Source organism: Electrophorus electricus, chromosome 9, assembly GCF_013358815.1.
Source record: "Electrophorus electricus isolate fEleEle1 chromosome 9, fEleEle1.pri, whole genome shotgun sequence".
Taxonomy (NCBI): Eukaryota; Metazoa; Chordata; class Actinopteri; order Gymnotiformes; family Gymnotidae; genus Electrophorus; species Electrophorus electricus.
In genome coordinates this window covers 22,957,869-22,982,582 of record NC_049543.1, presented here as the reverse complement: position 1 = coordinate 22,982,582, position 24,714 = coordinate 22,957,869, and the positions used below count along the sequence as shown (strand labels likewise).

Sequence of the window (24,714 nt, the reverse complement as noted above, 5' to 3'; positions counted from 1 at the left end):
TGTAGTTCTTTGGAAGTTTCCGTTCGCGTGAAATGTGGCAGAGCGGCAATAACACCCATAAAATAATAAATAAATGCACGCGTCTAAAGTGAAGTGAGGAAGTCAGCTAACCATGCAAAAGCAAATGAGGCTTTTATATCCTCTCTTTAAATATGGCTGCACAAGGCTAAAAAATGTAAACAAAGTTAAATACGTCAACAAAATACGTAAATGGGAAATGCCTTTGTAAGACATGTAATTTTTAATAAGACCAAAGCAAAGTACAGCAAAGACCAAGATAGCATGACTGCTAAATATGGCCTTAAAATGTGTGCGACTCTTTAAATACGAAACCAAAAGTGCTTAAATCCTTTTTATTGTGGCAATCATATTTACTTAGTTGACATGGAACAGAAACAATGAGACAACCAAAGAGCGCATTTCAGACACGGTGCGTAACAAACATTCATATTGTAACATGATGACAGTCTGCAGCTTAACAGTTCAACACCTTAATGCAAAGTCCATTCCAGTTTCTTGTATTTTCTGTCAACTAGAATTGTTTCCCTGGTCTTTGCTATTTACATAAATGCTTTACATTAAGAGCACGGATAAAGATAAGCAGTAAACACAAGTTAGTAAAAGGCATGAGTCAGGTGCCACTGTGGCAGATCAGCCATTTTAACGTGTTCAGATACACTGACTACATTTAAACAGCAGAACTGTTGCAGATATCACATGACCATGCTGGAAGTCGATGAAGGGAACAAATATTCACAGTATATCATAGCTTTCAGTTTAAAGTCCTAATACAACATAAATCAAACAAGAATTCTGTGAGAAAATGTCTTTTTCTTTCCTTTTTTAATACAGATACATCTTCAATATAGCAATTGCAGCCAAGGGTGGAGAGAAAATGTAGTTGGAGCCCCATTAAAATCCATCTGCATCACATGAACCTATCAACTGAGGAAGTAGAAGAAGGATACAGGCGAAGGCCAGGACGTGACAGACATATGTTGTACACGGTATTGGTCTTTATAGGAACAAGCAAGAACAGAAACAAAAACAGACATTAAGGAAAAGAAAAAGACTGTACAAGAATTGTTGGAAAGAACATTTGGTAACATTTAAGCATTACAAAAGTGCTTTAATGACAGTGTTTTCTGATTAAGGTGTATTTTACAAGCGTCAAAGAAATATCAAGATGGTGGAAAAACAGAATGCTCATGAAGATGATAACCATGTCCCATTACCCACGCCTCGAGCCTCTTCAAGGCGAGCGTTTCACTCATACATTCAGCAGCATGACTGACTAACAACTAAAAGTAAACCAGTATATCCTTATTTACAGAATGTCTTCACACAGAGGCCAAGATTTAAGGAAAATAAAGCAGGGCTTATCTAATTGACCTTACCAAAAAAATCTATCAATTGATAAATGGTCTTAAAAAAAGGTAGTCTTGAGTTTAATAGTGGGTGTGGCCTGCACAGTGGGCTGAGCCTGCCTAGCTGTAGCCTTGGCTTTACTGCTTGCTTGATTGGCTCTGATGGCATTCTCAAGGCGGGTCTTCAGCTCTGGAGCTGCCCCAATCACTGTCTTAAAGGCAGCAGGGTAGAGGGGTCCGATGCGCATCAGGTTTTGGAGGGCGAACTCATGCAGCCCCTTGGAGGCTGGGGGTGCGGTGGAGAAGGCATTCTCATCCAGCAGGTAGGAAATTAGTGTGGGCACCAGGAGAGCCAGCAACTGAACACCTGCTTCACAGGAAACAAGAGCAGCATGTACGCAGGATTAAATAAAGTTCATTTTAGAGAAAGATGAGCTAGGGTGAGAAACCGTGTACATGCTAACATGGTTTTCCCCCTGTGTTACGCAACATAATCTAACCACAACCCCCACCGACTGACCATTCAGCCATACGGCTGCTCTTCAGGTGAGGTTTTCCCGCACACCTGAATAATCACCCGTCGCCGTGCCGAGACATGGCACAACTGGGATTCAAACCTTAACACTAACACGAACCGTAGCACTTTTTGTTTTGAAGAAGTCAATCGAACACATCTGCCCATCAATATTTAATATCGGAATATTGTCTTCTAGAACAGACAGCTCCACCGATCCTAAATGTCAAAGAGATGTTGAGCTTCGACACATCAGTCCAGGCAGGCCGTGTCCAGCCGTGCGTCATTGTACTCACGGTTCTGCTCCTCTCCCAAGGCCGCCAGGCCCTCCAGCACTTTGACTCCTTCCTGCAGGGCCTGGAGCTCCGCGTGTGTACGGGGCCGAGCGTGCTCCGCTGCCCTCAGCTTCTCCACCAGCAGCGGAGCCAGAGCATGGATGTACGGTGTGGAGAGGGCACGGCTTGAGTGCTGGAAGACGGAGAGGAGCAGCTGGTAGCAGCGCCCCTGGACCTACGGGGAGGGGCGTCGTGAGAGAGAGAGTATGTGATCGAGTGCGAGAACGCACTCGTACACACACACCACAACCCGCTGTGTCACTCATACGAATTCACAGTGAACAGCTTCTTTACGGGATGATAACCTTGACCAGTCGGAGCGTTCTCAAAAGCCCCGAAAGCTCATTGGCTAAACGCGGCTCAGCATGAGTAACGGAGTCACGTACCGCCGGGTCGCTGGAGTTGAGGGCGTTCCGGAAGCGCTCCATGCAGCCATTCTGTAAGGGGGTGACGCCCACCAACTCAGCGCTGGCAGAGACCAGAAAGAGCGTGATGGCCGTCAGCATGCTCACCTCATCCGTGCTGGGTCTGGACTCGTCTGGGATACGAGGGGGAATGAGAGGGGGGGGGGGGGGTGTCGTCAAGGAAAAGTATGTTAACAACAAGGACATTCCCTCAGCACTACAACTAAATGCTTGATTGTGCTCGTATGTGTTAAAAAGAAAGGTAATGGACTGTATTAGATGAGGTTGTATAAAATAAAAAAGTCTGTAATCTGCACAGTCTGCCTGTGCGTGTGTGGCACTGTGTGCGCGCGCGTATTTTCCTCACCGGGCTGGGAATACTCCAGCACAGAGGCCAGGCTGCTCCTGACCAGGCTGGTCCACTGCTGCTGGGTCTTCTCCACACGGCCCAGGGGCGACGTGATGATGGCCTTGATGCCCTGCAGGGCGGCAGGAACGGGCAGGGGTACGGAGCCGTCCAGCGTCCTCACCGCAGTTTCCCGCAGTACCCCGCAGATCAGGAACAGTACCGTTGGCAGGATGGTCATGCTTCCTAAAGGGGGCAAACACATTCCACCACAGGCCTCAGAGTCCAGGTACCGTAAGTCAGTTGTGATGAAAAAAATAGTCAGTCATTCTTATTTGATGAACCTGTGATTCGAAAATCCACAAATGGGTGTGTATTCAAGGTCCAGAGTTGAATACCTCTGTGACAACAGAACTACAGACCAGTGCAATTAAACCGCCAAAACGACTATTTATGCACCAAAAGGAAGAGAAAAAAAGATGGAAAAAGATCAAACTGGATGGATCAAGCCGTTGTTATTAATCTAAGATGAGGTACTGTTCTGATCGTCATGGATCTCTGGGCCCAAGTTGCTGTACGAAACAGGGTGTGAGCGAGCATGTGTGTTCTGTGGGTGTGCGAATCAAGTATGTGACAGGCCTGAGTGGGAATGTGAGAATTAGTATGTGCCGAAATGTGAGTGTGATGTGCGTGTGGTGTGTGTGTGCGCATGAGGTGCGCAAGTCTGTGTCTTTGTGTATGTGTGTGTATATATTATATTTATGTATGTATGTATGTATGTATGTATGTATGTATGTATGTATGTATGTATATGTGTGTGTATATTATATTTATGTATGTGTGTGTGTGTGTGTGTATTATATTTATGTATGTATGTGTGTGTGTGTGTATTATATTTATGTATGTATGTGTGTGTGTGTATGTGTGTGTATATGTGTGTGTGTGTGTGTGTGTGTATGTGTATATTATATTTATGTATGTATGTATGTATGTGTGTGTGTGTGTGTGAGAGTGTGTGTGTGTGTGTGTGTGTGTGTGTGTGTGTGTGTGTGTATATATATTATATTTATGTATATATGTATGTATGTATGTATGTATGTATGTATGTATGTGTGTGTGTGTATGTATATACATGTACCTGCGGGAGAGCACAGTGCGGGGAGCTCAGCCAGGATGCTGAGGGCGGCGGCCACCAGCCGGTTGCCGTGCTCCGACAGCTGCTGGGGCTTGGAGGGCAGGTGGCCGGGTGAGTCGGCCGCCCGCGCGCTCACCCGGGGCAGGTGCCGCACCAGCAGGAACACCAGCAGCTCCATGGCGGCGAACACCAGTGACTTCCCCGGCTGCAGCTCGCCAGCCTCCCCTCCCTCTCCCAGAGCGCCCGCCGACTCCCCGGCCTCCTCCGCACCTGCAACGAAATGGGCAAAAAATACCTGAATGTTTTAACATCCGTGACTGGATGTGTCATCAACCAAGACCGAGGAGGCACCAACAGGCACTAACGCACACCGTGTGAGGCCAAAGAGTGTCGCCTCAGCCCTGTTTTTTCATATTCGGAGCCGAACCGTAAGAATTCAGTGGTGGAGCAGCAACATGGTCCTAAAACTCGGTGTGATGGAGTAGGGAAAACACTACCGTGTACCAGATGTCTGCCGGGCATCTAACCTCATGTAAATACAGAGATTTGCATGACATTCGGTTGATGCGTCCATGTCTGGTTGAAACTGGCTTTCTGACTGAATTGTAAACAGTTCAGAGAATCAGTAGGATGACTTCCAATGAAGAGATGGAAATCCAACCACCTTCCATCAGAAATATCACACTGAGACACATTAAGAGCCAAACGGCATTCGGCCAATGGCGAGGCGGGGTAGTCAGCAGGTGTGTGTCTGCTCACCTGTGGAGCTCCTGAGCTGCTCCAGGTGGTCGTGGGCCGCGCGGATGGCCTCCTGCACCACGGCCGTCACCTGCAGTTGGATGCTGGGAGGGTCACGTGTTAGCAACAGCCTGTGGAGAACGTTTAGCAGCTCCACAGCCAGCAACTGCAAGACACACACACACACACACACACACACACACACACACACACACACACACACACACACACACACAGAGTTTACAACCCAAATTGCTGCCTGTGCTATCATTAAGCCCAAATGTTTGCCTCTCTCCCCAGTCACACCTGGTCCTCTGCGATGTGTTTTCGTGCCCGGGGGGACTCGAACAGCGTACAGAGGGCCTTGAGGCAGGACATCACCCTCTCGATGGGCTCCTCAGGCCGTGGGAAACACAGGAACTCGATGCTGACGCCTGGGAGACACAGCAGGAGATAAGCCGTTTACGAAACGCATCCCCGTCAGACAATGGTTACTTGTCCCTCCTGCTTTTTTTATTGAAAAGTAATAATAAAAGTGGTAAACGTAACAAGTTAAAGAGATCAAAAAGTTGAAGAGGTCTCCACGTAAGCATATTAGATGTTTGAGAGCAACTCTCTGGTCCAGTGGTAACATTTAGCTGTTGTGATATGAGTCTTACCTAACAGCAGGTGCATTCTGTCTTTGACCAGTTCATCATGGCTTTTGTTGGGGGTGGGAGGCCCTTGTGGAAACACCTGCCCCGCTGGGCCCATGGTGGCACCGGTGTTGGTCGGGGCAGGCTGGGGCTCCTCAGGGCCCCCCAGGGCCCCGAAATCAGTGTTGCTGAGCCAGAGGGCCACGGCATGTAGGATGGGGGCCCAGGAGGTGCGGTAGTGCAGGCGTGCGGTGTCGATCGTCTCCGGGGTGTAGAAGGCCCCACCTGCCACGCAAACATGGCTGTGTTTCAGACTTTCTCTACCCGTTTGGTGCAGTCAAACTGCATTTGGGACGGTACAAGCCCATAATTACATGAAACAACACGGGTAAATGTTCTGTGCTTCTACATCCTGCAGGACACTGTGAATCTGTTTTTACAGAAAAGCCAACCAGAAAAACTGGCCAGTGTCAAGCACTTGCTCTTTTAAACTACTGCCGCACTGTTGCCATGGAGATCTACACAAGGTTAACTGACAGGTAGCGAAAGCAAAGAATCTCAAAATCTCAAAGAGGCTTGCGTAAAATGATTTCTCCATGTTTAAAATGTTTTTGGTTTTTTTCCAGTCCACAAAAACGCCCTTGGAGAAGTTGTTAGCTTGGACCAGACAACATACTCCACCTGTTCACATTAGCCTAATGGACTTAACATAAAACAACAAACAGAACCACAGATAATTGTCTTTTTTTTGTTTCCTCCCAAAAAGCCCCAACGGCGTCAAGCATCTTCAGTCACCAAGGTCCCGAAAAATCCCGCAGCACGCTGACTGTGCTGAGAGAATTCCTTCCCGCGGATGCAGTACCTTCGGGGGGCAGCTGGCTGGCGAACTCGGCTGGCAGCGTCAGCAGGGCGTAGTCTCTCAGCGCAGCCAACCACAGACGGCTCAGGGAGGGCAGCTCCGGCTGAACCAGCATGATCAGGCTGTCGGGGGGGAGGACGTCTCCTTCGTCGCCCACGTCCTCCTCCTCATCCTCGCTGCTCCGCAGGGGACACGCTGGCTTGGACTCCGCTTCCTTTTTTATCTTCATGGCCACCACGTAGACCTGAGAGAGAGCGAGAGAGTGAGAGAGCAAGAGAGCGTTAGAAGGAACCGAGGTTTCAGTTCCAGGGAACAGAGCGTTGGGAAAGGGCCCGACCCTGGTACCTCTGCCCAGGCCTTCAGCACGGCCAGCTTCTCCATGGTGGTGGCGCTCTCGCTGTATAGCTGGCTGGACGAGCTCTTGCCCGCCTGCACCTTGTCCAGAGAGGACACCAGCAGGTTGTGCACGCGGCGCAGGTCGTTCAGGTCGCTCACCACGCCGCTGCCTATCCATGCACTGCACACCTGGAGCCAAGGGTGAAGTTCACGTTTGCATCCAGCAAATGATAACAGACACAGAAACGCAACACAAGCTCATGGCCGGTGTGGGATTTCACCGGCGCCTTCGGGGGATTCATCCTAACTAGTGGTTACTTTTGTCACTTCTACAGTTGCAGTTATTTCCGACCCCGTCAACATCATATCAGCATGTGCAGAACTAGTGAAACTCGAGGTGATGCTTGTTGCACAAACTGTCGTTACACTCCTGATTGTGGCTGGCATCACCTCTATTCTGTCTCAACTGGGGCCATGTTTCCTAAGATCAATGCAGCATTAAGATCATCTTAAATCAGGGAGAGAGAGAGAGAGAGAGCGCGAGAGAGCTGTTTGGAAACCCAGCCCTGTAAGGGCTGCAGCAGGATATTTGTCTACATGGAAACACGGCCTATACACAGCGTTCTGCTCCAATCACGGCAAGGCGAGCTGTCACAGGGCCCAGTAGTGAAAGCACACTTCTCACACATATCCTCACATATGCGGGTCTACGGCTCACTGGGAACCCGTGGTTGCTAAGCCCCGACCACGGGGTATCGGAGATGAGCATAAACTACATGTGTCAAGGATGTCCGGATGGGGGTCAACCATCAGATGACACACTCTTATTTCCCATAGCAAGGCCGAAACGTCTCTCTCCGTGCGGATACGCTTCACGTCGCCAGTACGACCCACGTGTAGACCACACGTGCTCTCTTTAAAATAATTTAAGAATGGTGCAAGAGGGATGATCAGAAAGGAAAAGTACCCTAATGAAGCGTGGCACTAATTTTGTGACATTTATTGCCCGAGCCATCCACAGAGCCATCGCACATATGAAGCAGCACTAACTCACAGAGTGTGAGTAGTGTTCCTCACTGAGACAGTTGACTGAAAGCTAAGCTAAGCTGACGGTGTGAGCACCAGGAGACGAAGAGCGCGAGCTGTACAGATGTGACAGCATCCAGGATCTGCAGGGCTCGTGCACTCTCTCAGATCTGGCTTTACCTGGCACGCCTTGGCTGTGATGTCGGAGGGCGTGTCGGGAGAAAAGGCCGGACGGAGCGCCGCTCCTACCTGACGGGGAAGAAAAACCAAAACAGAAACGTGATAACACATCACACCACAGTTGTAAAACTGATAACAGATCACACCACAGTTGTAAAACTGAGCAAGTCGACCTGTAAGCAGGTCAGAATCATAAAGGTGCATCACAGAAAAGTGAGTGTACAGGGAAGAGCCAGACTCACGTTGGCCTGGTACTGCTCCAGGATCACATGACCAGGGAACTCTGGCTCCGGCACAGAGGCAAACTTCTTGATGATGTCCTCCAGGGCCTGCAGTCCGGCCATGCGCAGCTGGTCACTGTGGTCTGTGGCAGCCATGAAGGCCATGCGGATGAGGTCCGAAAGGTGAAGCACCAGCAGATCACCTATGACACAACGAAGTACACGGATAATGGGAAAAGCGCCAGAGGTGTGCATGTTATCTCCCAGCGTTATTCTGTGTCAGCAGGTCGACTTGGTGAATTCGTTACACCTGCCAGCTTGTGGCAATCAGGAAACCTTATCTGAACTAACCACCGCTCAATACTGTAGAATACGTGCTGGGAGACGCATCCTTAATGGTAACTCGTGATAAACAAAAAGGCTGAAAAAACCCAAATTAAATCAAGAAATTCAAAACACGGGAGCTGAACAAATGGTCCGGACATTATAAACAGAATTGGACATTCACCAGTATTTAGCAATAATGCAGAACGACATCACCAAGAGCTCATGGCCTTTACCTTTGGGGTTTTTGGCTTTTACGCTCCGGGCGGCGGCTAGGTCAAAGTGGTTCTTATCCGCGTTTTCACACAGGTGGATGATACGGCAGAGGCAGTCGGCTGCAAACACCCGCGTCACCCAGCGGGGGGCGACAGAGGGCTTGGACTTGTCGTCCTCGCCCAAGCCCGTGAACATGGTGTCATCGTCCATCTCGTCTTTCTTCTCCGAATCTTCCTCCTCTTTCTCCACTTCAAATGCCACAGCGCCTCCGGCCTCTACAAGGCAAGCGAGCGGTTAAACCTACAGGCTGAGCACCTTGGGTAACTCCTGCACCCAAGAATCAGAGGCAATGGTTGCAACTCATCTTTCATACATTTTGTAAATATTAATTTGATTAGCTCCTGGTGGACCTGGACGACATCATCAAACTAGGTGGAGCGATGCAGCTTTAAGACGCGAGAGGCGCTGGATACCTGTGCTGGCCGCGAGGACATCTTTGCAGAGTTTGAGCCAATGAGAGAGCTTCTCCACAGCGAGTGAGCACAGCATGTGTCCTAGAGTGTCGTGGATGTCTGAGCACAGCTTCCTGTCCGTCTCACGATCCAGCATGCCGAACAGGACGCCCTCCAGACCCGTCTCAGTGATGTTCAGGTCTACCACAGGGAAAATAATTAAACAAAACACTTACAACAGCCACACACCAGAAACACACTCGAGCACGAGGGAATGGTCATGATGGGAAAGATTACCAAGTGAGTATGGTGCTAATGTCTGTAGTGACCACTGGGGAACCGACACGGCCCTCAACGGACTCAGAGATTACTCACACACCTCGGTCGCCTCTCTCCGGATCAGCTGTGTGTGTGTGTGTGAGTGTGTGTGTGTGTGTGTGTGTGTGTGTGAGTGTGTGTGTGTGTATGTGAGAGTCTGTGTGAGTGTGTGAGAGAGTGTGTGTGTGTGTGTATGTGTGTGAATGTGTGTGTGTGTGTGTGTGTGTGTGTATGTATGTGTGTGTGTGTGTGTGTGTGTATGTATGTGTGTGTGTGTGTGTGTGTGTGTGTGTGTATGTATGTGTGTGTGTGTGTGTGTGTGTGTGTGTATGTATGTGTGTGTGTGTATGTATGTGTGTGTGTGTGTGTGTGTGTGTGTGATGCGTACTGATGGTTGTGCTCTCCTTGCTGTCTCCATTCTTCTTGGCGAGACTCATCGCGTACTCACAAACCTCGGCCGCCTCTCTCTGGACCAGCTGCCGCAAGCACGCAACTGCAGCCCTCCGCAAGAGCAGGTGAGAACTGCACAGGTGCACCTGAGGTCACACACACACACACACACACACACACACACACACACACACACAGAGTAAGACCGCAAGGTAAGGAGCGATCCCCTCCGGTATGTCTGGGTGGAGCGGTGGGCTTACACAGAGACAGGGCACCAGGCCGGACAGGTTGACATGGCGCGGGGCGAACATGTGCAGCTGCTGCAGGCAGGAGATCGCCGCCGCCTGCACCAGAGAGTCCGAGTGGTCCTGCATAATGGCGCAGCCCACCAGGCACGACGAGCGGATGGTCGAGATGGTGGCGCTGTTGCCTAGAGACACACGACAACGGCATTCTGTGACTCACTGGCTTATTCAGGTCCCAGCCGCTACGGTTACAGCAGGCAGGAGCACTGTGATTGGCAAGGTGACCAGTCAATCAAATTGAAAAAAAAACAAAAAAAACAAAAAAGAAACAGGAAAACAACAATAAAAATATTGGGTTTGACATCAGTCCGCCTCAAATGAAGCTTGCTAACTCGTTAACGCAGTTCTTTTCTCGTGGATTGCAGGTTTTTTGAAGGCCCTCGGCTGAGTAACTTATGCTTTGGAGATTCTTCCAGTACAACAAAAAATGTTGGCTTTAGTTTTAGACCCTCTCCCTGTCCCCTGAAGTGCCAGCCCAGCCGGGTCTGTTTAGGGTTAAAGTGTTAAGGGTTTCGGGTCAGTCTGTAAACTACTGTAAACTAGACTGAAGCCAGAAAATAAGAGAACTGTCCCCATTAACTGCAAATGCTGCCCATGCTGTCTTGTTGGGAACGTGATGGAAGGTGGTTACTGCCACCTGTACAGTTCAGGAGCAAATCTGCCTCCCAGCCCACCGTTCAGTGCTACCTCACCTTTAACACCACTGACCAATGGCAAGGATTGAACCAGCAGTTGAACACCATTACTGCGTGGTACTGTGACGCAGCTGCTATGAGGTGGGTGTAAGGCTGTTACCCTGCAGCTCGGGCCCCACGGTGGTGATGAGGGCGCCCAGGCATCGGCCCAGGCACTGGTGCACCTCGGTGTGTGAAGGGGGTACTGTGAGCAGCAGAGTGAGAACCAGGGATAGGGTGGGCTCCACGTAGCCTCGGTACATGGGACCACTGGAGTCCACGATGAGAGCCAGAGAGTGCAGCGCCCACGTCTGCGTGATCACACACAGACACACACACACACGCTTACGAGGACACAGCGCATTTGTTATGACCCACTGTTATGTTTTTCCATGACACGTACAGCCACAACACCAGTTTTCTACTGGGGACACCCTCCACAGAAATCTGCACCACATTTTTCTGGTAAATCGATAAATCCAAAAACCTTCTGAAGGCGTGACTCCGCTGCAGGCCGAGGGGAGCTGTGCGTGACGCAAAAGCCCCAAGTGTCCGCGCGCTCACCTGGACCTCGTGAGAGGTGCCGTCCTGGGCTAACGCCAGCAGGATGCTCACGCTGGTCTTGAGGTGCTGGCCTGACCCGATGCCACCCACGTAGCGGTGCAGGCAGCCCAGAGCCAGAGAGTGTCCTGTCCTGGACACGACATCCCGGGCGGACTTCAGCCTGTCGACAACAGCAGTCCGTCAGGACAATATGGACACAACTGATGCTCTACAGATGTAGTAGTGTATTAAAAACACGTTGCTGAACTCTACAACGTCCATGTGCAACTTTGCACAGGACAAACTTGGGCAGCCATACTTGCACTCTCCTCTACGTAAACATATTAAGAGCCCCATGCTGCCTCAAGCAAAAACAAAATGCACCAGCACCACAGCGCCATCTACTGTCCACATGCGCATGGCGCGGCATCACCAGGTGAACCAATACATGAAAAAGGCCATGAAAACACAATTTGCGATAACGGCCGTTACTTGTCGAAGCTGTGCTGGGCCATGCTGGCGATGAAGGTGGCCTCCCCCACCACCTGAGCCATGCGGCCCAGTGCTTCGCCGGCCGCGCAGCGCAGGATGGGGTTGGGGTTGTCCAGAGCTCCCATCACCAGCGCCAGAGCGGATTTACGCACCTCCTCCAGGCCCAAGGTGCTTTTGTTCTCAGCCAGACCCTGCACACACGCACGCACAAAATGTACCATCTTCCAATCACTGCTCGGACGAATCAGTTATCCCAAACGTGTAACCCTTCCCGCTAGATTTAGAGTGTTAGAGGTCTACTGATAGATTTCTCTACAGCTTTATACCTGCTTGGCCAGACATACAAACTTAACTATTCTCAGGTCTGTCCCAGGGACACCCCAAGACAACGTACACCAATGCCCATTCCCAATATTCTTGTTCATTTAGCCCAGGTGTGCTGGAAGACAGGAGTGAGCGAAAATGTGGACCATCTGCAGATGGTTCAGTAGGAAGGCACTGACGTCCACACTGTGTGTGAGGTCTGAAGAGGAACCTTGAGGGCGCTGAGGACAGCGGTGAAGATGTTGAGCTGCACTGCCTGCTGTCGGACCCCTTTCGCCTGTTTAATGCACTCAGCAAAGTGGTCCAGCATCTGGAGTCTGGACACACACACACACACACGCACACACGCACGCACACGCAGACAGACACACACACACAGACACAGAGCAGCCATCTGTTTTAGCAAACATCACACGCCACCACCACCCACTCTTGAAACATTTTTTAATGTGTGCCAGGAAAAGAATCAGAGAGGAAGTTTTGAAATATGCGAGGTCTTCTTCCGTTTTTGACATTTCAACGCTTGTCCTATTAGACACCCATATAAACAAGGAACCTGTGTAGACATGCACGTAATTCTGAACAGGGCCAAACACAGGGGTTTCTCAGAAGCACATCTGCAGCTACATCTACACGAGTCAACTGACGCTCAGACTAATTCACTTCTCCCTGCAGAGTCCTCACCGGTGTTTGAAGGAGACGTGGGGGAAGACCACACCGAAGAGGGCCACGGAGGCATCGATGACGGACACGCCCAGGGGCAGAGGCCCCGGGATGGCCTCCCCGGCAGGCACGCGCAGGTATATGGAGGAGGGGTCGTGCTCCAGGGCACCACTTCCTGACGCGCTGTTGGGCTGCAGCTGTTGGGAACAGGCGCACCCGTTAGAACGCAGGGAGCCGGGAGAGGTGGAGAAGAGTAACAGAATGAATAAACGTGGCCGAGGACGGGTGACGGCCGGAGTTTATAGAGCAGCTGCAAACAGTAGCCCAATATACCCAGTTTACATCTACGTCGCCACAGAAAATTCATCTGCAGCTGTAAATTTAGCCACAGACACTGCAAAGGAGAAGTATTTAAAAGAGAAGATGCTTTATGAGGTCTGCCTTTTAAAGAAACAGAACGTTGACCACACTCTAGATGTAAAAGCACAGAGATGGGTCACCTGGTCCTCGATGGACTTGTGGTCAGTCTCCTGCAACCAGGAGCCCATGAGAACGCTGTCGTCATAGTGACAGAGGGACCGCAGCAGTGATGTGGTTGTGTTAGCTGAATTATCTGTCAGGGTGAACTCAGCGACCAGCTCCCTCAGCAAAGCGCTGAAACTACCTGTCAACAACAACAACAAAATTAATAATAATAAATCTTCATTATCATAATACAAAAACAAAACCGCAAATAATAATAACAACAATAACGTTTTAAAATGGAATGGAAAGAAAATGGAGACATGTTAGAAGCAAAACATTAAACATAAAAGCAAGCTGGCTAAAACATGAAACTAAAACAGCGCCGTACACCTGACACCCACGCACACTTCACTAAAGAATTCATCCTGAGCACGACTTGCCTTCATACGTCTTTGGCGGCAGGAGGGCGAGAATGTCGTAGAGTCTGAGGCGGACCATGGCTGCGCTGGCCTTCAGGTGAGCGCCGTGCACCTTCACCACCGCGGGAACGCTGAAGGACGAGCACAAGCAGACGGTGAGGCTACACACTCGGGCCAAGCAGCAGCCAGTCCAGCTGTCTGCTGCACTCCAAGACCCTGTCGCTCGGTCCGAGTCCTTTAAGCTGCTAATTAGCCAATTAGGTTTAATGCGCCGCTTGCAGGTTGGCATTTTGAGAAGGACAGCAGCACCACTTACTGGGACATCATGGTCATGGCACATTCAATGGGCGTCATAAGCCTGCGTATCACGTCCTCCGTCAGCAGCTCGGGACAGTGAGCCACGAAGCTGCGCATGGCTGCAAGGGGGAACCACAAGAGGGGGGGGACAGCTTTTAACGCGACACGCTTCTGAGACATGACAGACAGGAGCCCGCTGAGGGCAAATAGGCGCAACTGAGTTGTGTAACGTTGGCCGTTCCCTGCTGACTTCCGTCGTGATTTCCTCTGTGTTAAAAAGTGATATTCGCTACCATAGAAGGCAGGGAGGTCAGAGTGTAAGTCCTGTGGGTTAAGGCTAGCGAGGGGATTGGGATTACCACACAGTGCGCCAGCCCGGCCCTCCAGGGTGACCTGCCAGGTGAAGGAGTCTCCCCGGGCCTTCTCGGCCTCCAGCTCCTTCTGCGAGCGCGGGAACACGTTCCTCCAGAGGAGAAGCATCTTGGGCAGGTGGTAACGCACCAGAGACGATCCTGGGGGGGGTTGTGAAATCGTTAACGCCTGGCTTGGCCTTTAACACCAGGTAGGCATCTCCATTAACGAGGTTCTTGAGCTAGTCTTTGTAACAAAGTCACATGGTCTAGCATCCAGCTGTGGATGTTTGGTAAGGAGCACTGTAATGTACTGTAAATGCAGCTGTGGAAATCTGTGACTTAAGTTTCTTAGATTTTTTTCATTTAGCCACAAACATTTTACTTGCAGATTACTTCACGGTGTACAGGACAGATGAGCCTGACCGTGTGATTCAGCAGTCATTGAAAGATTTGCGGTAATATTAGACCACGAAGCCTGTATCTGAACACAAGTAAAACTGTGGGTCTGTACATTCCCGGTCAGGGCGCTTCATAAGAGCGGCACGCTCACCCAGAGTCATGAGAGCACCGAGCAGCAGCCAGCCGGCCTGCGTGCGGTGCAGCGAGAGACGACTGTTCTGAGCCGCCGAGCGCAGCAGGTCCTCGGCGATGCTCACCACCATCTAAAGCAACAGGGTGGATGGAGGTTGGTTAGGGAGGACGATGTGTGTCTGGTCGTGCACCAGCGGAACATGTAACTCTGCTTTGGGACTATCACTACTGCAAACATGCACGTTACAGATAACTGGAACTGTCCTGTACTTGCATGCTTTAAAACCAATGAACACACGCAGTAAAATTTGTAATTGGTACACATCTGATTCAAAGTTATGTTTAAAAATCCTACATGGAAAGTGCAGGAAATGCATTTTCTAACTCTGGATGACATCACGGGCATCCATCAAAAACCACAACCAATCAAAAACCACAATAAAAAAAAAAAAAAGATACACTTTGGTAACATTATACTGACTCCTAAAAGCTGTTATTGTAATGCCATTGGTTTGTCTAAATAACTTTACGTACCCCAAGTGTATAGAATGGTAAATGGAAAAACTAATTACATTGTCATTATTTAATTGGTTATTTAACACTACACGCCAGCAGATGGCCCTCCACAACAAGAAAAACCCAACAACTGCAGGCTCACAGTCACCAGGGGGTGAAATCAGACATATTCAGTGTAGCTCTATCTGAATGCTAAACACCATGAAATCCTGCTGGTCATAGTCTTGCACCATCTGGATAAAACCCATTTTCACATCTTCCACATATGCACACATGCTTGCACGCACGCACGCACGCACGCACACACACACACACACACACACACACAAAGCATTAAATTGACCTCCTATCCAAACCTAACACACCTGACTTGGAAATTTTTAAAAGGCTGTAGATTCCTGCACTACACACAACACTGCAAAATATCTGATATTGTTATTCTTATTTTTTTAAATGATCACGACATATTCCAACCATCTGCTACGCCAACCCCCCTCCAAGCCGACTATCCTCAGAGGACGTCAAAAACAAGCAAACAAACAAAAACAAACAAACCGCGCAGTTACAAGAAGGTCTGTACAGCGCCCAGGGTGCGAACCTTGCCCTTGGAGTGTGGGATGCCCAGTGGGCACTGATGTACCCCACCCAGCAGGGCTGCCAGGGCAAAGCTGTAACCGCTCACGGCCTCGGGCGAGCTCTTCAGGGAGTTGATGCGCTCTGCGCAGCGCTCCAGGAGCGGCGTCAGCTGATAGGGCAGTGCCACGGCGACGCAGCGCAGGCACCAGGCTGCCGCCAGCCTCGCCGCCATGCTGGGGTGGAGCAAGACAGACGACACCGTCTCCAGCAGACCTGGGGGTGGGGCCACACACGGTCGAGTGCAACATGAGGTACTAGGACTCCCAACAGTTTTTAAAAACTGCTGAAAAAATAAATAAATGATAGCAAAACTGCAGCATTTCCATCGTGACCATTTCACATTTGTGGCTTATTTGGTGAATGAGGCACAGGAGTCATGGTTTTCAAACCATAAATCATGACACTGACTGAACTTTTTCATGAATTTTTCTAACCGTGGCAAAAACAATAACAGTAACAAAATAATGGTGCTTAAAAATCTATGGGGGCAAAAGCATTGGTATACACTGAAACAGTATATAGTTCAGTACGTGTCCATTAGGGGTGTGTGTGTGCGCGCGTGTACGTGTGTGTGTGTGTGTGTGTGTGTGTGTACGTGTGTGTGTGTGTGCGTGTGTACGTGTGTGTGTGTGTACGTGTGTGTGTGTGTGCGTGTGTACGTGTGTGTGTGTACGTGTGTGCGTGTGTGCGTGTGTGCGTGTGTACGTGTGTGTGTACGTGTGTGTGTGTACGTGTGTGTGTGTACGTGTGTGCACGCTGTGTGTGTGTGTGTGTGTGTGTGCGCGTGTACGTGTGTGTGCGTGCTGTGTGTGTGGTGTGTGTGTGTGTGTGTGGTGTGTGTGTGTGCGTGCTGTGTGTGTGCGCGCGCGTGTGTGTGTGTGTGTGTGCTGTGTGTGTGGTGTGTGTGCGTGTGTGTGTGTGTGTGTGCTGTGTGTGTGTGTGCATGTGTACGTGTGTGTGTGTGCTGTGTGTGCGTGCGCGCATGTGGTGTGTGTGTGTGTGTGTGTGTGTGTGTGCGTGTGGTGTGTGTGCGTGTGTGTGTGCGTGTGCTGTGTGTGTGTGTGCATGTGTACGTATGTGTGCGTGCTGTGTGTGCACGTGCTGTGTGTGCACGTGTGTGTGCGTGCTGTGTGTGCGTGTGTGTGCGCATACGGTGTGTGTGTGTGTGTGGGCGTGCGTGTGTTAGGTGTGCCCGCGTGTGGTGTGTGCGTGCGTTACCAATAGAAGGCTCCTGTATGAGCGGTGAGGCGGTGGCACTGAGACTCTGGACCAGGCTGCCCAGCTCTTTGAGAGCACACACCATCACGTGCTGACTGGCAGAGACGTCCGCCGCCCCACCCTTATTCTCCCCGCTGCTGTCGCTCACTACTGCTTCTGTAACCATGGCAACGTACCAGAGTGGCAGGACATGAGGGGCAGGGAGGTAGACAGAGAGCGAGAGGTGGGGGGGGGGTGCGTTTTGAGCATCGTCTGTTCAACACTTCTCTTCTTTTAATGTGTTTACACAACAATGATTCACATTCAGAATTAAACATGCATGACCAGCTGGACATCAAATACTTCAACGATTTGAGAGATTTCAAAGTTCAGATCAAACTGAATTTAAGACTGAAGATTACATTTGAATTCATTTTCCATTAAATTCAGATTATTCTGCCTTTCACTGTCTTTGAGAATGTCATGCTAATAAAGTTACAGTAATCAGATCCTCTTGTCACAGAATATTCCCTCTAGACAGAAGTTTGTCACTGAGTGATCCAATAAAATGATATAATAAAATGACCGAATACACCTGAGGTGTACTGCCATTTCAGGACTAAAATACACAACCATTCCTTTTGTTGTACATCATTACTGCAAAGACAGTGAAAAACAAAGTTGAACACAGCACAGGAGATTAAGAGGTGATCGACAGAGCAGAGTCTCAAAGTAGGTTCAAAGCAAATCAGAGTAAGAGTCCATGAACAGAAAAAGAATTCACTCAAAATAAGCTTAAACAGGCATGAAATGAAAGATCTGGCTGTGAGAACCATTTACTGCTTCTGTATTAAACAGGACTAGACGATATACTGTCATTTCATACACTGTCACTACTAGTTTACTAATAACAACACGATAAATACTTTAACTAGTCATAAAAGAAAAGAAAATTCTGCATATTACCAGGGAATTGGACGGAGTGGTTGACTAAGCAATGCACTCATTCTCCCAGAACATACACTATATTCTAGCCAGTCCCAGGGGCTATGCCACCAACACATTCAATCCCAGCGAGTCCGCCTCAGCGGTCTACACCCACTAAAACGTGTGCGTGGCCTCACCAATGCTTTGAGATTTTTGACAAATCTGACATCCAGTGAAATTACTTCGATACTGTTTGAAAAAACCTGCTGAGCAGTTGCCAAAAAACAAACAAACAAAAAAACCACCACTATTTTTTTATACCCGGTAAAAGGAGAGATCATGTTTTTGTACAACACCCAAGCTGTAGCTATATTGTGTATACCATATCTCTCTATGGGATCTGATTAGACAGAGGACAGACAGTATAAAACAGACAAAATTGTTGGATTCTGCAGTAAGGATGTTCTGTGCGCTCTAAGCAAGACCTACCACGCAGCCCGTTAAATGTGTGGCAGAGTCACTGCGCTACTTATCTGAGGGTGTCAACCTTGCAAATTAACACAAGAACTGTTGCAGCCAATCGCCCGTTTCCTGTTGCAACAACGCGAGTCAGTAGATGAGCCACCTTTGTGACTTTCTTAAAGAGGAGCTGAATGCTAAGCACTCCCAGAAATCCTGTTTCATCCCGCCGTCGGACGGCTTTAGCGGTCTAACAGCTAGCCTACTGGTGACAGCACAACACAAGCCACACTCAGGCAGGTAAGGCAGTAAGAGGACTCACAGAAGCAAAGAAAAATCAATGAAATAATGAAAAAAGGGAGACAAAAAGGTATCCGGGTACCCACTTCAACCCAGTTCAGACTGGGAGATTTAGGAAAACGTGAATCAACAAAAGGGAATTGACCACCCCCACACACGCGCGCACACACAAAAACAAACCAAAAAAAGGCAGCGTACTTACTCTGTAGTGCTCTGAACCTGGATATTTCCCCCCAATTTTCCTCCTTACCCACTGCCCTCATCTGCTTGCTGATGGCCTGGCAGATCTCCTTGGCAGCGGCGATCTGGGCCTTCTCCCCGAGCAGTCCGCCGAGGGTGGCGCGCAGGGCGAAGCTGACGCAGCGGCGCGAGTACACCGCCTCCACGTGTGTCTGCGTGGCCCGCGGGTGCGCCACCAGCTCCAACACGTGAGACAGGAACGTGGCAAAGTTGCGCTCCAGCCACTGACCGCCCAGCGTGGTCACAAACACCACGTACGCCTGCCGTGGAGGGAAGGAATGCTCGTTAGCAACAGCGGGTGGGTTTGTTTGACCGCTCTGGTGCGTTGCCATGGTTACAGAATAAAAAGAAAACAGAAAATGCTGGGATGTTTCTCTCTCTTGCTTTCTTTAGTAAAGCTTCAGAAAAAGCCAACTAGCACACTTAAGTGCCTCCACTAAGTGACTTATGAATGAACCAGCTTCAAAAAGGTCAAATCCACAATGCTGTGGTTAACACACCCCCTACATAGACTATAAAGTCAGGGGCAGGCAGCCCAGTGCACAGGTCGGTGTGGCTGTGGGTCTTTGTTCTAACCAAGCAGCCTGATGATGTGACTTGGGTTTCACTTTCAGACCCTTGGCGCAGTGTGAAAAAATAACACTTCAATAGAACCACGCTAACCTTTGAGGAGGGTCCTACCAAATTCACACGCGTGAAAATCATGTCACGTCACGAAATTAGCCTTTTCTAATCCCACGGACAATCTGCCCCGAAATACGTTCACTGGTTCCCCAATTTTTGCCTGCAATGCCCTCCTATCGTATATAAGAATACTTTCGAGCCCAAGCCCCCCCTCCCCACCACACGCGTACAGACCCACTGCAGATGAACTGGTCTAAAGCGCTGACATCTAAATAGCCGAGTTCCACAGTGACCACTGTGATGGCGGATGTCATCTCCACAGCAAACTGCATTAAATGACCTGTCAGAACCCGGATTCTTTCTGCGCCGGGTGAGGAAACGGCATCCGGCCACACAGCTGCTTTGTTTCACAGAAAGGCTCGATGGCTGGGGAGATTTTATCAGGGTCTTTGAACTGTTAGATCAGCATCTTTTTGGAGGAAGAAGGTAATGAACTTGCTCTCAATTTGAATAATAACAAATCCCCCAAGAAAGTTGCGCATCTCAGCGACACGTTTCAGAAACTCACACGTCATTCCCAAGAAAACTGAAGATGTAAGAGCAGGGAGTTAAGGAGGGAAATACACACCCATCTGAGAACCTGGAGTCATCCATACAGGTAGGCTGTTTCCCAGTCATATAGAGGCTACTATCATATGTGATGTTTAAGCCAATTTTCCTGTGAATTTTCTAGGACCCAACCAGTGAGGACTCAGATGAGTGGCAAACAATAAGCTTATTAGAAATACGTTTAAAGATAAAACTCAATGTCCAGATATACCAAAGACCTGAGCACAAATATGTGGTAAATCATGATCATACAGGATGGCCTGACTGAGAGCACTGATTTGAGAGCATGGTCTAAGGAACGCTGCTAGCTGGGTGTGACCAGAGATTCCCAGTGTTCCTAGAGAGAAAAGAACAGCCACATGTTAGCGGCGCAAACATCACAGAGGAGCTGCTCACGCGGAAAGATAACAGGAGTAACCCTTTTCTACCAGTGAGGAGTAGGTGCTGCTCCATTTCGCCCACTGCCTCTGAGAAACGTGGTGATATTCTGAGAGCCGAGCTACGCTTGCACCAGTATTTATTGGAACCAAGGGTGCGTCACCAACAGAGCAGTGCCAAGGTGGTAGAGCGTATAAGTCACCTATGAGCATTTGTGCGGTTGTTACAGATGTTTGGCTTCATCCAAAATGCAAGTGTGGATCAACTATTGGTGATAAGCAGACGGATAACAACAATAACAGATGAAGAAATAATAAAGGACAATGAACAATGTTAAGATAATGAATATAAAAATATCGAACAGTCAAGGAAATATAATAACTCTACATGTAGGCCAAGTTTAATATAATCGACCTTTTGTCATTAAGCTTCCAGCTTTGCTTTAGCTGAATTCAGAACCATCGAGCACTAAATAATGCACTGCCATATTACCCCATCCAGCTCCACTGCCCAATAACTCTTTCCTCTACAACCTGACATGACCCTGCATATCATTATGCTTCACGCTGAACAAAGTGCTATTCTTTGGTGCCAGCTGGGAACCCACTTTTCGGGTTGCAGAACCTATTTATGTTGGTGGAATGGCGCCTGAATGGTTCCAGCTCCTCATTGGTGGAAAAGGGCTGTGATGATCTTACTAAAAAGCCAGTCCGCTCTCATCCCCACTGGCCTCAGCAGACCTACTCAGGTGTGCTGAGAAAACCTGTAAGTTCACGGTGCTGCTGTTAACTGCCTACGCCAGACCTAGCGTGACCTGCCCATCTCACCTGGGTGACGCCCACTCGCACCTCCCTGCTGACCGAGGCTCCACCCTTGAGCATCTCGCCGCCGCTTTTCAGGAAGCCGGAGCCGCCCCTCAGGAAGCCTGTGGACATCAGCTCCAGGACCTCCTCCAGCGTGGCGCGTTTCACGTTCTGACGCATCACTGGCACGGGAAACACGATGACGACGACGGTTGCCAAAAGGAAATGAGTCGCTCAGACAAAGCGAGGACGGAGTGGTTGACGTGGCTCACCTGCGGCCTGTTTGGGCGTGAGCGCGGAGGCCATGACAGTGCCCAGCAGCTTGGAGACGGCCACGCGCACCCCGTACGTGGAGCCTTCCAGGGCTTTGAAGCACAGCGTGGCCACGTTCTCCAGCTCCGCCGTCCACATGAACACGGCCTCGGCCTGCAGCTCCAGCAGACACTGGACAGGCAGCGGGAGGCACAAATCACCATCCAGTCGGGTAAGCGTCACCAACGTACACGTTCTTGTTTCATGTCACTTAAAAAACACATATATAAATTCATCCATTCCAACAATGTTTTGGAACATTACTTTTTTTTTTTTGGGGTACAAGAGCCTTTCAAGACAATGGCTATTTATACAGTCGGTGTATGACAGAACCATTTTCCTTGTTTTAATAAAAAAACACACGTCTACCGGCTGTCTAACCGTTGTTATTCGGAGCACGCGACCCGGCTGCTGGATTCGGCAGACGAGACTAACCTTGGCAACGGCACAGCGCACGGCCATGGAGCGGTCGGTGAGGAGGGAGCGGGCGTTTTTATAGACGTCTCTGTGGCAGGATGCCGCCGCCGACCCCAGGCCGCTCAGGACCTTCTGCAGGCTGAGTAGGATTTCGCTGCGGCCCTGCGACTGCGCGAGCACCACAGCGAGAACCAGGAGGCTTTTCAGAGGGTCATTCAAACCGTTGCTATGGAAAAGTATTTTCTAAAGAAAAGTGGTTTTTTTTCCCTTCACTTTTTAAGTGAAAAGAAACGGTGAATACTACTCCCACACAGCCTATTCACACATCCCTGGACACAAACTACTTGAGAGCATATGAAGAGCACATATGGGAAATTGACAAGCACGTGTGGTCAGATTCTGTAAGCCTGATTTACCTCGGCGCTCTTTAGGGCTTTCAGAAGGTTGTTGATGGTTTCTGGGAAAGAACTTCCCAGCATCCGGCCCATTCTCTCATAAAAGGCCCCAACACAAGCCACAGCAGCACTGCAGAACAGACCACAAATAAATAAATAAATAGCCCTGTAATTGCCAGCAACGATGGCTTTTGAGGTTTTCAATTAAACATTAATTGCTAACGCAGAAACCCACATTCAAGGACAACCTTAGATTTTCTGTCAGAAATGCTTGATGTGATGGGCTTAGGTCAGAACTACAAGCCCTGTGCTTTTACCTTACTTCATCTCACTTCAATTTCATTTGCCACTTGCTCATGTGTGGTCTTGCAGTCAAAAGTTAGTGCGTCCTTTGCCATATGCAATATCTTTCTCGGAATGGCACTTAAATCTAAACAGTAATTACAATTGTAAAAGCTATATTTTGCATCACCCACCAATACTTAAAGTGCATTCCTATGTAAAGTTGTAATAGCACTTTTCAAATGCTATTCAGAACAGACTCTACTAACACAGTAAGATTTTAGGCCGATCTTGCACAACCATTAACACACACACACACAAGCTCCAGCAAGAAAAGCCAAATTACGGTGCCCACTGTCTATTCAAGAAGTGAGGCAGCAGTGACTAGCAAATGGCCAGTCATCCACACAGCCGTGCGGCATGAGACTGTGGTCAGGGAGGCCCCAGCCATGGACTCACAGCTTTGTGGGCAGATAGGCCGGAGTGTCGTCCTTGTTCCTGATGATGTCATTGCACTTGTCCAGGGTTTGGAAGACGGTGAAGGTGTCACCAATGCTGTAGAGCGTGGCTAGGTTTTTGGCCAGGAGCTTCCGTGTTGGGGGCCCCGGGTTGCAGGTTATCAGCCCCGTGAGCTGCTCCACAAGCTTTTTTTGCTTTTCTTTCACATCGACCTGACCGAGGAGACACCATGCTGATGTAACGTCGCCCATTTCGAATCAGACTACTTCTTACACCATAACTACTGAATCACAAAAATCTTTACCACCATATGACTCTGTATCTTACTCCAAGAGCAGACAAAATTAAGGTCATAATCACTACGTCGGATGCTACATTTCAACAGGAACATTACTACTACAAATGAGTCATCCTACCTTGTTAGCCGTTATAAGAACCTTATTAAGAAACCGAAGCCACTCAAATATGAAGACTGGTCTCTTGGCTTCGGTGATCTGAGCCAAGGCGTCTTCATTGAGCAGTAGACTGTGTGCCAGCTCCATTGGCAGGCACGAACAGCAGTCAAACGTTCTTCTGAAGAGAATACTACTCCACCGAATAGGTTATTTAGGTACACTGAAAAAATAAATGTTATATATACACATAGCTAGTAACGTGACTATCAGTAAGCAGGGAGACATCAACTTGCTGTCACATATTATAAGTGTTCTTTATAATACATCTTTGTTTTGTGACACTGAGCGAGCTAGCTAAGCATAAAGCAAATAACTATAGAGGATATATCCATATTTAAAGAACACGTATAACGTGTAATTTAGCTAGGTTAGGTTAGTTCACCTACGTGGTAACGTTAACTTGTCCTTAAACTCATCTGCGTTACGAGCTTGTTATCGTTAGCGGTTTGGGACTCTAAATGAAATGTCCTCAGAGGCTATAGCGATATATTAACAAAAACCTTCTGAATCTTGGTGTTATGTATAATATGGGTATTATGTATATTATGTCATATAAATCAATTTCTGAAGGCCAATTTGACAAGCTAGCTAGCGTTAGCTATCCTTGTCAGACACTTAGCCAGTTAGCCAGCTTTAGCTAGCTAGCAGAAATGAGGTTCTGAATAAACAGCATCTAGTATTCTGAGTGGGATTCCAAACAGCTGACAAATCAACTACTGTAAATTCATATCATCGGGGAATTAACAAGTTGGCAAACGCCATCTCACCTGACGTTGCTCTTTTCTTCGAGTGCCAAGCTCACCAAGCTAGATAGCTAGCTATCGTTATGTGAAGCAAGCATCG

At 48.9% G+C, this 24,714-nt stretch overlaps 1 protein-coding gene across 2 annotated transcripts; it reads right to left on the bottom strand.

Moving 5' to 3' along the window:
- Positions 1–339: 339 nt before the first annotated feature.
- heatr5b (HEAT repeat containing 5B) lies at positions 340–24,714 on the bottom strand. Of its 2 annotated transcripts, none has more exons than XM_035529632.1 (36): positions 24,639–24,714; positions 23,833–24,031; positions 23,417–23,628; positions 22,697–22,805; positions 22,299–22,448; positions 21,824–21,995; positions 21,576–21,733; positions 19,100–19,397; positions 17,233–17,388; positions 15,977–16,227; positions 14,882–14,993; positions 14,338–14,490; positions 13,998–14,097; positions 13,703–13,812; positions 13,298–13,461; positions 12,819–12,994; positions 12,346–12,451; positions 11,811–12,001; positions 11,340–11,499; positions 10,897–11,086; positions 10,057–10,226; positions 9,795–9,942; positions 9,110–9,289; positions 8,657–8,911; positions 8,118–8,299; positions 7,876–7,944; positions 6,679–6,858; positions 6,337–6,577; positions 5,499–5,759; positions 5,146–5,273; positions 4,861–5,005; positions 4,105–4,371; positions 2,988–3,212; positions 2,603–2,754; positions 2,178–2,391; positions 340–1,734 (listed from the first exon to the last, which is right to left on the bottom strand). In XM_035529632.1, exons 2-36 carry the CDS (start codon positions 23,956–23,958, stop codon positions 1,427–1,429), a joined length of 6,219 nt encoding a protein of 2,072 aa, XP_035385525.1. In that variant the 5' UTR covers positions 23,959–24,031; positions 24,639–24,714; the 3' UTR covers positions 340–1,426. The 2 variants fall into 2 exon arrangements, with proteins under 2 accessions (XP_035385525.1, XP_035385526.1); XM_035529633.1 differs by having other exon boundaries at positions 19,148–19,397.